The 13925-nt window shown below is 35.8% G+C and overlaps 1 protein-coding gene across 4 annotated transcripts in view; it reads right to left on the bottom strand.

Annotated features, from left to right (window-relative positions):
• KCNJ3 (potassium inwardly rectifying channel subfamily J member 3) overlaps positions 1-13925 on the bottom strand; it is a 169426-nt gene that overhangs the window by 14551 nt on the left and 140950 nt on the right. For 2 of the 4 annotated variants that reach the window (XM_063647486.1, XM_054478808.2), the window contains one exon: positions 9743-12434. The exons of the other annotated variants lie outside the window; for them this stretch is intronic. Coding sequence is in view for 1 of the 2 variants with exons in the window: in XM_054478808.2 (XP_054334783.1) it covers positions 12406-12434 (29 nt within the window). In the remaining variant the exon portion in view is untranslated. Of the gene's footprint in view, positions 1-9742; positions 12435-13925 lie in introns of those variants that run through there. 4 annotated transcript variants of the gene reach the window in all.

The following is a 13925-nucleotide window of genomic DNA, read 5'->3' as shown; positions in this document are numbered from 1 at the left end:
TCTGACAGCTCTGAAGACAGCAGTGGCATCTGAGCTCTGAGAATGGACAGACTGCCTCCTCAAGTGGGTCCCTGTCCCCTGTGTAGCCTAACTGGGAGACACTTCCCAATAGGTGCCAACAGACACCTCACATAGGCGGCTGCCCCTCTGGGACGAAGTTTCCAGAGGAAGGATCAGGCAGCAATATTTGCTGTTCTGCAGCCTTCGCTGGTGATACCCAGGCAAACAGGATCTGGAGTGGAACTCCAGCAATCTCCAACAAACCTGCAGCTGAGGGAGCTGACTGTTAGAAGTAAAACTAACAAACAGAAAGGAATAGCATCAACATCAACAAAAAGGTCATCTACACAAAAACCCCATCTGTAGCTCACCAACATCAAAGACCAAAGTCAGATAAAACCACAATGATGGGGAGAAACCAGAGCAGAAAAGCTGAAAATTTTAAAAATCAGAGGGCCTGTTCTCCTCCAAAGAATCGCAGCTCCTCGCCAGCAATGGAACAAAGCTGGATGGAGAATGATTTTGACGAGTTGACAGAAGTAGGCTTCAGAAGGTCGGTAATAACAAACTTCTCTGAGCTAAAGGAACCATGGCATGAGAACTTCGTGACACATGCAAAAGCTTCAGTAGCCGATTTGATCAAGTGAAATAAAGGGTATCAGTGATAGAAGATCAAATCAATGAAATAAAATGTGAAGACAAGGTTAGAGAAAAAAGTAAAAAGAAATGAACAAAGCCTCCAAGAAATATGGGACTATGTGAAAAGATCAAATCTACGTTTGATTGGTGTACCTGAAAGTGATGGGGAGAATGGAACCAAGTTGAAAAACATTCTTCAGGATATTATCCAGGAGAACTTCCCCAACCTAGCAAGGCAGGCCAACATTCAAATTCAGGAAATACAGAGAACACCACAAAGATACTCCTCGAGAAGAGCAACCACAAGACACATAATTGTCAGATTCACCAAAGTTGAAATGAAGGAAAAAGTGTTAAGGGCAGCCAGAGAGAAAGGTTGAGCTACCCACAAAGGGAAGCCCAGCATACTAACAACAGATCTCTCAGCAGAAACCAAGCAAGCCAGAAGAGAATGGGGGACAATATTCAACATTCTTAAAGAAAAGAATTTTCAGCCCAGAATTTCAGATCCAGCCACACTAAGCTTCATAAGTGAAGGAGAAATAAAATCCTTTACAGACAAGCAAATGCTGAGAGATTTTGTCACCACCAGGCCTGCCCTACAAGAGCTCCTAAAGGAAGCACTAAACATGGAAAGAAACAACCAGTACTAGCCAATGCAAAAACATGCCAAATTGTAAAGACTATCGATGCTATGAAGAAACTGCATCAATTAATGGGCAAAATAACCAGTGAATATCATAATGAGAGGATCAAATTCACACATAACAATATTAACCTTAAATGTAAATGGGCTAAATGTTCCAATTAAAAGATACAGACTGGCAAGTTGGATAAACAGTCAAGACCCATCAGTGTGCTGTATTGAGACCCATCTCACGTGCAAAGACACACAAAGACTCCAAATAAAGGGATGGAGGAAGATCTACCAAGCAAATGGAAAGAAAAAAAAGTAGCAGTTGCAATCCTAGTCTCTGATAAAACAGACTTTAAACCAACAAAGATCAAAAGAGACAAAGAAAACCATTATATAATGGTAAAGGAATCAATTCAACAAGAAGAGCTAACTATCCTAAATATATACGCACCCAATACAGGAGCACTCAGATTCATAAAGCAAGTCCTTAGAGACCTAAAAAGAGACTTAGATTCCCACACAATAATAATGGGAGGCTTTAACACCCCACTGTCAACATTAGACAGATCACCTAGACAGAAGGTTAACAAGGATATCCAGGACCTGAACTCAGCTCTGCAACAAGCAGACCTAATAGACATCTACAGAACTCTCCACCCCAAATAAACAGAATATACATTCTTCTCAGTACCACATCGCATTTAATCTAAAATTGACCACATAATTGGAAGTAAAACACTCCTCAGCAAATCTAAAAGAACAGAAATCACAACAAACTGTCTCTCAGACCACAGTGCACTCAAATTAGAACTCAGGATTAACAACTCATTCAAAACTGCACAACTACATGGAAACTGAACAACTTGCTCCTGAATGACGACTGGATACATAATGAAATGAAGGCAGAAATAAAGATGTTCTTTGAAACCAATGAGAACAAAGACACAGTGTACCAGAATCTCTGGGACACATTTAAAGCAGCGTGTAGAGGGAAATTTATAGCAATAAATGCCCATAAGAGAAAGCAGGAAAGATCTAAGATCAACACCCTGACATCAGAATTAAAAGAACTAGAGAAGCAAGAGCAAACACATTCAAAAGCTAGCAGAAAGCAAGAAATAACTAAGATCAGAGCAGAACTGAAAGGGATAAAGACACAAAAAAACCTTCAAAAAAATCAATGAATCCAGGAGCTGGTTTTTGAAAAGATCAACAAAATTGATAGACAGCTAGAAAGACTAATAAAGAAGAAAAGAGAGAAGAATCAAATAGATGCAATAAAAAATGATAAAGGGGATATCACCACCAATCCCACAGAAATACAAATTACCATCAGAGAATACTATAAACACCTCTATGCAAATAAACTAGAAAATCTAGAAAAAATGGATAAATTCCTTGACACATACACCCTCCCAAGACTAAACCAGGAAGAAGTTGAATCTCTGAATAGACCAATAACAGGCTCTGAAATTGAGGCAATAATTAATAGCTACCAACCAAAAAAAGTCCAGGGCCAGACGGATTCATAGCTAAATTCTACCAAAGGTACAAACAGGAGTTGATACCATTCCTTCTGAAACTATTCCAATCAACAGAAAAAGAGGGAATCCTCCCTCACTCATTTTATGAGGCCAATATCATCCTGATACCAAGGCCTGGCAGAGACACAACAAAAAAAGAGAATTTTAGATCAATATCCCTGATGAACATTGATGTGAAAATCCTCAATAGAATACTGGCAAACTGAATCCAGCAGCACATCAAAAAGCTTATCCACCACAATCAAGTCAGCTTCATCTGGGATGCAAGGCTGGTTCAACATATGCAAATCAATCACTGTAATCCATCACATAAACAGAACCAACGACAAAAACCACATGATTATCTCAATAAATGCAGAAAAGTCCTTTGACAAAATTCAACAGCCCTTCATGCTAAAAACTCTCAATAAACTAGGTATCGATGGAATGTATCTTGAAATAATAAGAGCTATTTATGAGAAACCCACAGCCAATATCATACTAAATGGGCAAAACCTGGAAGCATTCCCTTTGAAAACTGGCACCAGACAAGGATGTTCTCTCTCACCACTCCTGTTCAACATAGTGTTGGAAGTTCTGGCCAGGGCAATCAGGAAAGAGCAAGAAATAAAGGGTACTCAGTTAGGAAATGAGGAAGTCAAATTGTCCCTGTTTGCAGATGACATGATTGTATATTTAGAAAACCCCATCGTCTCAGCCCAAAATCTCCTTAAGCTGATAAGCAACTTCATCAAAGTCTCAGGATGCAAAAATCAATGTGCAAAAATCACAAGCATTTCTATACACTAATAACAGACCAACAAAGAGCCAAATCATGAGTGAACTCCCATTCACAATTGCTACAAAGAATAAAATACCTAGGAATCCAACTTACAAGGGATGTGAAGGACCTCTTCAAGGAGAACTACAAACCACTGCTCAACAAACTAAAAGAGGACACAAATAAATGGAAGAATATTCCATGCTCATGGATTGGAGGAATCAGTATCGTGAAAATGGCCATACTGCCCAAAGTAATTTATAGATTCAATGCCATCCCCATCAAGCTACCAATGACTTAATTCACAGAATTGGAAAAAACTACTTTAAAGTTCATATGGAACCAAAAAAGAGCCTGCATTGCCAAGACAATCCTAAGCCAAAAGAACAAAGCTGGAGGCATCACGCTACCTCACTTCAAACTATACTACAAGGCTACAGTAACCAAAACAGCATGGTACTGGTACCAAAACAGAGATATAGACCAATGGAATGGAACAGAGCCCCCAAAATAACACCACACATCTACAACCATCTGATCTTTGACAAACCTGACAAAAACAAGAAATGGAGAAAGGATTTCCTATTTAATAAATGGTGCTGGGAAAACTGGCTAGCCATATGTAGAAAGCTGAAATTGAATCCCTTCCTTACACCTTATATAAAAAGTAATTCAAGATGCATTAAAGACTTAAATGTTAGACCTAAAACCATAAAAACCCTAGAAGAAAACCTAGGCAATACCATTCAGGACATAGGCGTGGGCAAGAACTTAATAACTAAAACACTAAAAGCAACGGCAACAAAAGCCAAAATTGACAAATGGGATCTAATTAAACTAAAGAGCTTCTGCACAGCAGAAGAAACTACCATCAGAGTGAACAGGCAACCTACAGAATGGGGAGGAAATTTTTGCAATCTTCTCATCTGGCAAAGGGCTAACATCTGGAATCTACAAAGAACTCAAACAAATTTACAAGAAAAAAAAAACCCATCAAAAAGTGGGCAAAGGATATGAACAGACACTTCTCAAAGGAAGAAATTTATATGGCCAACAAACATATGAAAAAATGCTCATCATCACTGATCATGAGAGAAATGCAAATCAAAACCACAATGAGATACCATCTCATGCCAGTTAGAAGGCAATCATTAAAAAGTCAGGAAACAACAGATGCTGGAGAGGATGTGGAGAAATAGGAATGCTTTTACACTGTTGGTGGGAGTGTAAATTAACTCAACCATTGTGGAAGACAGTGTGGCAATTCCTCAAGGATCTAGAACTAGAATTACGATTTGACCCAGCAATCCCATTACTGGGTATATACCCAAAGGATTATAAACCATGCTACTATAAAGACACATGCACACATATGTTTACTGCAGCACTATTCACAGTAGCAAAGACTTGGAACCAACCCAAATGTCCATCAATGACAGACTGGATTAAGAAAATGTGGCACATATATTATGCAGTCATAAAAAAGGATGAGTTCATATCCTTTGCAGGTACATGGATGAAGCTGAAAACCATCATTCCCAGCAAACTATCTCAAGGACAGAAAACCAAACACCGCATGTTCTCACTTATAGGTGGAAATTGAACAATGAGATCACTTGGACACAAGGCAGGGAACATCACACACCGGGGCCTATTGGGGGGTGGGGGGCTGAGGGAGAGATAGCATTAGGAGAAATAACTAATGTAAATGATGAGTTGATGGGTGCAGCAAACCAACATGGCACATGTATACCGATGTATCAAACCTGCACGTTGTGCACACGTACTCTAGAACTTAAAGTATAATATAAATAAATAAATAAATACATATATAAATAAAAATTTCTAGCTTAAAAAAATGAAACATCCAGGCAATGCTGGAATTTAATTATTTTGGAAAACATTATCCCTAGTATAGAGAAAAAAATCTTTTGATATATCATATAAAGCAATGACATATGTGTCATCTTTTTCTAAATGTTACATGCAAAGTACAATAATCAAACGCTTAGATTAATTTCTGTTTTCAAAGATTACTAAAGCCTTGCTTTACGATGTTATGCTTTACAATGTTACATTTATATAAAATAAACAAATAAAATTTAAATAGGTAATAAAAATAAACCCAAATTTTCTAGCATGTCTTTCTAGTTCCTTCAAAATCTAGTTCTAACTTTTACCATTACAATTTTCACTCTTAAAAATCTTTAACAACAATAACCACACACACAGTAAAAACATACGTGCCAGATCCTAAGTGTTTCTATGTATATTATCATATAATTCTCCTCACTATCCCTAGGAAGTATGTACTGTTCTTTTTCTTATATGACTGATAAAGATACTGAGGTACAGGGAGGTAAAGTCACTTGTCCAGAATCACAGGACAAGAGATGGTTGTCGTCAAAATACACACTCAAGCCCTCAATTTTAGAGCCAGCCTTTTTCACCTCCATGCTAGTCTGCTATTTTGTTTTCATAAATTATTGACCTTTCCATTAGCTAGAAACACTATTTCCCATTCATATTACTTGGTTGATGCTGTTTCAACTGCCTGGCATGTCCTCTTCCATCTCTCCACCTGTTGACATAACTCCTCACATTCAAGGCTGACGAAATGCTCTTAATTTTATGAAGTCATTCCTGATTTCTCCATCTTAATTTGTCTTTTGAATGTGTCATATTGTCACACACACAAACATGCATTCACATACACACACTCATCCTGCACCTGCTATGTACTGTAAATGTCTCAATGACATACATACTTGAGTTCAATCAGTAATAATATTTAACATTTATTCATTTATTAAAATTTCCTTTCTGCCAGGCTTTCCAGATGCGAAATTACAAGATGCTATGACAACAAAGTGAAGAATAAACTCTCTTAAATTCCATTTTTAAACCTATTCTTGAAAGGCAAGTAGCAGTTTCCCATATAGTCTATATCCACAATGTGAGAAAACTACATTCTGGGGTGGATGGAAAAAGAGCACATGCAAAGGCCTTACCAGTCAACATATAATTCCTATTTATAATCCACTGCAGTTACAGACACATTTCAGATTACAGTAAGCTTCTTAAGTGAGCTCTTATATACCTTATCCATCTCCTTACCCAGCATTGTGCCAGGTATGAGATGATTAATGCATTCCACAGGAGAGAGAGCAGAAGGAATGGAGAAAGAGGAACAATGGGAAAGTTAAAAATGTTAGCATAGGTGAAGTCAACTTTTTGAATAATAAAGATCTTCCATTCCCATTACTATAACCAATCTACTTCACCACCACTCCAGAGAGTCACAAATAAAAATAAAAGGAATATAATTATTATTGAAATAAATATAAGCTGCATTTCAATCTGGATTATTTCCTGTGCTTTTAAGACAATGATATGTTAATCAATTCAACTCATGAACTCAAAAATTGACTTTGAAACATCCATACAAAGAGCTTCTTATATTGATTAGTGAGGGGGAAAGAATGTCAAAATAAATTACATATAATCATTGTTTAAATCATGAATGACTTTTGCACAAAAAAGTAAGATACATTTGCTGACAAATCAAATTCAGTCATAACCAGATGTGTTTTTTCTTTCACCTTTATGAAATTATACACAGATAGATGCATATCTAGTTACATTTACTAAAAAAGTTGGCTTTATCGTCATTCAATCATTAAACCATAGAATAATTACAGGAATTGGACATTTTGATACACTTACACACTTGACATCCATGAAATCTAAAGTTTTGGTGAAATTTCTATCCCTCGTGTAACTATAATTGATCACCTTTAAAATACACTGTATCTATTTTTACCTGACAATTTTAAAATTGTTTTACCCCAACTCATGAGTCTTACTCTTTACATAGGCTGCCACATGTTTTTAAATCACAAACTATGGCTATTTTTTAACATCTCCTTTGGCAGAAATTCAAATACATTTTGTTTGCTTGCAGGCTTAAAACAGGGCCTGAATAAATATTTGCAATTCAGCAGTTGTTCTGGTTCTATGCTTTGCAGTAAAAGGTCAGAGAATTTTGCTTCTAATTTTTCTTTTATGCTATTTATAGAACCTAAGTGAAAAATAAATTCCCTATAATTTTATGAAAACATTTTGGAATGCTCTGTATTTTGGTTGTGAAAATGCATCACAATAATAATCACAAATATATATTTTAGTACATGTATTTTAAAAGAAAAAAATAAATGATTGCTTTGACCATGTATATACAAGTCTGATAAAGGAATTTAATTTTCTGCCATGACATAAATAGGCATTTAAAGTCAAATTATTAAAAGTTTCCTAAACTACATGGCTTCTCATTTCCTTAGATATAATTTATTTCAATTAAGAAAAAGAACAGAAAATCACTGTTAAAAAGTCAAAGATATAAAAATGCTGAGACAAATAACATATGAGATGCAAACAGTGACTTCCTTAAAATTGACATTTTCAGAAAAGAAATGATAATTTAGCTCTGTAAGTTTAATGCTAAAATGTAGCTCAACTCCAAGGCAGACTAGATTTTCTCCTAGTTTTTTTTTTTTTTTTTTTTTTTTTTTTTGAGACGCAGTCTTGCTCTGTCACCTAGGCTGGGGTGCAGTGGCATGATCTTGGCTCATTGCAACCTCCGCCTCCTGGGTTCAAGCGATTCTCCTGCCTCAGCCTCCCGAGTAGCGGGGACTACAGGCGCATGCCACCACGCCAGGTTAATTTTTGTATTTTTAGTAAAGACAGGGTTTCGCCATGTTGGCCAGGCTGGTCTCAAACTCCTGACCTCAGGTGACCCACCCGCCTCGGCCTCCCAAAATGCTGGGCTAGATTTTAAACTAAAAGATAATCTGTCTATAAACAAACATTCTGTTAAAATCAAGAGCCAAGGTCTAGATATAAAATTCTTTAATAGTCTGGTGACCTTTCAGAAAATTTTTTTCATATGTGAAGAATGTTTTGACATTTATGAACATAATTATCCATATTATATGAATGATGGTAAGATATAAAATATATGAAACTGCCTAATATTAAAAAGCTTGTTAATCTTATAAAATGACATAGCTAACATCTAAACAAGGAAGGGAGAGAGAAAGGAGGAAGGTTGGGTAAATTAATCCACCTAGGATTTTGGAACTCGAGCTCTTTGGCCATATACTCACTTAGGAATCATTAGATAGAAATAATAATTGGTGAAGAAAAGGTTTACGTTGTGGCCAAACTTATCCACAGGTACAAATTATTATGTCATCCAGAAAATATATATTGATATATATATTGATATATATATTCATATTCATGAATATTATATATTGATATATAATCTGCAAATTTTAACATCCTTTTGCTAGTGATATTTACCCTTAAATATATTACTTTTTGAACAGTAAACAAAAAACAAAAAGTAGAAAATAATTTATTGTCATAAAGTTATTTTAAGTAACACTTTATGCTGCCTAATAAGCATTTCAAAAATTAACAAGGTAATATTCCAATTAACCTGAAAAATATATAAACTGTAATGATTAAATCCTTTCTTATACATATTGACAAAAGTATCCAAAATTTTTCTGAGCCTACTTAATGAAGTAATGACTGATTCATGTCTTATTTAACAAAAGTTTCAGAGAAATAAAATGACAGACATTTTTCTGTATTTAGTTTATGAATCAAGAATAACAGAAATGCTTTAAGCCAAATCAAAAGGAAGAATATTGGAGGTAATGATGTTTTAAAAAAAAATAGGAAGAGAAGCTGGGGTGAGGAGGAGAGAGCAACATTTGGTTCTAATTATTATAATTGATTAAAATAATTCACAAAGCTATAATTAAAGGTATTTTAAACTTTTAAAATTTACTATTAAAGGTGGAATGAGAAGTTGTTATTATTAACTATGTTATTATGATGTAGATAACTCATAAAAATGGCATCATTTAAAATTTACTGCATATATATTATGTGCTAGGTTCTATGGTAAAAGATTTAAATCATTTATTCTATTTTATTTTTTATTTTATTTTATTTTGTTTTTTGAGATGGAGTCTCGCTCTGTCACCCAGGCGGGAGTGCAGTGGCTCACTCGGCTCACTGTAAGCTCCGCCTCCCAAGTTCACGCCATTCTCCTGCCTCAGCCTCCGGAGTAGCTGGGAATACAGGCGCCCGCCACCATGCTTGGCTGAATTTTTTGTATTTTTAGTAAAGATGGGGTTTCACCATGTTAGCCAGGACGGTGTCGATCCTTACCGCGTGATCCACCCACCTCGGCCGCCCAAAGTGCTGGGATTACAGGTGTGAGCCACCGTGCCCGGCCTAAATGATTTATTTTCAAATCCTTGTAATATAATTAATATTTTATTTTTCAGATGAAAAATCTATACCTCAATAAAATGGGCAAAAGACCTTAACAGAGACTTCATCAGAGAAGATATACAGATGGCAAGTAAGTGTATGAAAAGATGTTCAACATCATATGTCATCAGAAAATTGCAAATTAAAACAATGAGATACCATTACATGGCTATCAAAATGGCTAAAATCCAAAACATTGACAATACCGAATGCTGGTAAGGTTATGGAATCACAAGAACTCTCATTCATTGCTCATGGGAATGCAAAATGGCACAGTCACTTTTGAAGACAGTTTGCCAGTTTATTACAAAACGAAACATATTTTTACCATACGACCCTTGATATTTACCCAGTTGCACTCCTTGATATTTACCCAGTTTAACTGGACAGTTATGTCCATGCAAAAATCTGCACAGGAATGTTTATAGCAGCTTTATTTATAATTGCCCAAACTTGGAAGCCATCGAGATGCCTTCAGTAGGAGATCGACTGTGGTACATCCATACAACAGAATTATTATTTAGTAATAAAAAAAATGCACTATTAAGCCACAAAAAAAACATGAAGGAACCTTAAATGCATATTATGATTTGACAGAAATCATCTGAAAAGGCTACATCCTGTATTATTTCAACTATATAACATTCTAGAAAGTGTAACTATGGAAAGAGTAAAAAGATCAGTGATTGCCAGGGGTTTAGGGAGAGGGAGGGAAGAATAGGTAGAATACCAGAGACTTTTAGGGCAGTGGAATTATTCTGTTTGATACACAATGATGGTTATACATCATCATACATTTGTTAAAACTCAGAATATACAACACAAAGCATGAACCTTGATGTAAACTATGAACTTGGCTGAATAATGATGTGTCAGTGTGGTTCGTTGATTATAACAGATGTACCACAGCATGCTGCAAACTGATGGTGTAGAAGCTGGAGTAGAGATTGGGCTGGGGGAAAGATGCATGGAAACTCCCTGTACTACTTGCTTAATTTTGCTGAGAGTCTACAGCTGCTCTAAAAATAAAGTCTATTAATTGGAAAATTTTAAAGTTTAAAAAATTTAAATAACAAAAACAGAAAAACCTTGTACTTAAGAGAGGTTACATAACTTGCTTAAGGCCTCACAGTTCGTAAGTGGTGAAGCCACATTATTTCTGTTCTTTAAGTTAACTATTCCACAAAGGCTGTATGATTACATGCTACATTTCAGCCATTTCACTATGCCATAAAGGACCTATGTACCATGATGCATATAATGAAATAAAAATGATTGACATAAAGATTTACCACCAAATCTGCTTACTTATTTAACAATTTCTAAATTTTCATTATAATAATTCCTAGAACTGTATTTCAAGGAATTTTAAAAATTTAAAAACAATGCCTTTAAGGGTGGAATGAGATATCACATAGTCAAACCCTATTTTTGTTTTTCTGAAATTTGTATATTCTAAATACCCTGCTCACCACATTTGGCAACATTTTGCCTAGCCACCTAAGTAAATAGGCACATCTGTTTTGTTGTACCTATTCCATATCTCCACACAACTCTCCAAAACAAATGAAGGCAAGAAACATGTAGATTTTCTGTGCCTTATAAGCCAATTTCAGAAGCCTCAGTCTAATGTTAAAGTTTCTGTGAACGAAGATAAAATTATTTAATCATTCTTCAAAATGTAAAGCATCTCCATTTGAAGCCATCACTATTGCTTATACACTCTATAAGCTCCATTTCCTCTGATGTTAATAACTCCAAGTTATTTATTGGCTATCATACTCTTTTATAACTTCTTCTTCCCTCAAGCAACACATACTATTTTCTTAATCTTTCTTCAGACATCAATTAGTTAAGTACATAAAATATCTAATAAATGGTGGAAGAAGCAGAGCTTACTATAAAGTGTTATCACATAAGATCCAAGTTTAGGACTATAATAAGAATATGCTATAATCTTAAAAGAGAAATGTTCCCATCACCATCAAACAAAGAGAAACATGAATAGGCTATGTTTCAAGAGGAACATTAACTAAACATTCAAAACTTCAACTGGCCAGAGGTGGATTTAACATACTTGTGAAGATTAAGCTTCAGGGACTCTCACTAGAGCAAGTCCTTTCCATTTTCATACATTTGATTTCATACTTTTTTAAAATTAAATTGAAACCCACTCCTATGGTTTGGACACTTGAACCCTTCAAATATCTTCCTGAAATTTGACCCATAATGTTGGAGATGGGGCCTGGTGGGAGGTGTCTAGACGCATGGGGGCAGATCGCTCATGAATGTCTTGATGCTGTTCTCCAGGTGGTAAGTTCTCACTCTGTTAATTCCAAAGACAGCTGGTAAAAAGAGCCTGGCACCTCCTTCCCTCTCTCTCTTGCTTCCTTTGTCAGCACGTGATCTCTGTGGTTTCTGCACACACTGGTTCCCCTTCACCTTCCGCCATGACTGGGAAGCAGCCTGAGTCCTCACCAGAAGCAAATGCTTCTTGTACAACCTGCAGAACCATGAGCCAAATAAACTTATTTTATTTATAATGTACCTAGCCTTGGGTATTCTTTTATAGTAACACAAATGGACTAAGATACATCCCAACCTAGATGTGCTCCTGCAAAGTGCTATGACATGTAATCAAAGCAATGTTCCCTGACCTAGACTGCATGTACAGTTAAAAATATTTGCCAGTACCTTGGTGGTATCGTTGCATAAATTTTCTGTTCTTAATATTTATGAACACTGAGAGCAGAATACACATTCTGCACACCTTTTATAGACATTGCCTGTTTTCCCTCAATTACACCTCTCATCCATACATGGACACTGTCCATGGACACTGTCCTTAACCTGGTATCATCTCCCCCACCCCATGCTACAGCTAGTCCTGACAATAGTCTTTGACAGACCTGGCAATTATCCTGACCTTAAAAGTGTTCCTCATAATCCCCCTTCTTCTCTTTCAAGGGGTACTCAATAAATATTGACTGTTATTACTACCATAATTATTAATATTTAAAGATTTAATCTTATGAAATGGAGTCTTATACAAAACTATTTTTAGAGTAAAACAGACTTTTCCATTTCTTTTGAATGATGACAAACCTCCATCAGATAAGGAGTATTTGGTGTTGTATATTGAAGGGAAATTGTACTTATCACCTGAAAAAAATGTTAATCCATTCAGTAAGGGGTAACTGTTGTGCTTTATCAAAGGCTGTGACACAGTCTTATGAGACTGTGTTTTGCAGAGATCACTTTGACTGTCCAGTGGAGAGAATATCTGATGAGGTCAAGACTGAACACATAAACCAATTGGGAAGCTATAGTAAAAGACAATGGCCAAACCAGTGACTGCAGAGATAGATCAAAAAGATATTTAGGAGGCAAATTTAACAGGACTTGACAACTAATTGGATTTAGAAGGTGAGGAAGGCTGGCTATGAACAATTTCTTATTGTTGCAATGATGAAGATGGACATACTCTGAAATTTTACTTGTACTTCTTGTAAGAAAGGAAAGATAAAAATAGTAAATTAAATCATGCCCTTTCATTTTCTGAACTTTTTGATCAAATTTGTCTGACAGTTTTGTAGAGTCATCCGTGCCAACAGTCTTAGCAGCCAGTAGAATGAGAAAAATAATCATTCTCATCTAATCATGTGCCATTAAACTAAGAACAATTACTTCCAACTAAGCTGTCTCTCCATTCTGCCAAGTTCAAAGGAAACGTTATGACCAAAGTGTCACCTCAAGTCTCAAGTTTCTATATCTGGCATTAATTTCATTAATTATAGCCTCTTTATTTTACTCCTGATCTGCTGACAGAGCACTGGCTAGGTCTCAGCCAACTAATCAAGATTAAATATATTAAGTTTGAAACACATGAAGCGCATCTTAATGCAATTGTTTTTTCCAAGGCTCTTTTCTGGAAAAACAGGTATAATAATCTTATGGTGTTCTGATGACTTTAAAATACAGTTTTAATAAAAGG

This window comes from Pongo pygmaeus, chromosome 11, assembly GCF_028885625.2.
Source record: "Pongo pygmaeus isolate AG05252 chromosome 11, NHGRI_mPonPyg2-v2.0_pri, whole genome shotgun sequence".
NCBI classification, from domain to species: Eukaryota; Metazoa; Chordata; class Mammalia; order Primates; family Hominidae; genus Pongo; species Pongo pygmaeus.
The sequence above is the reverse complement of the archived record's forward strand: the minus strand, read 5'-3'. Positions and strand labels throughout refer to the sequence as shown.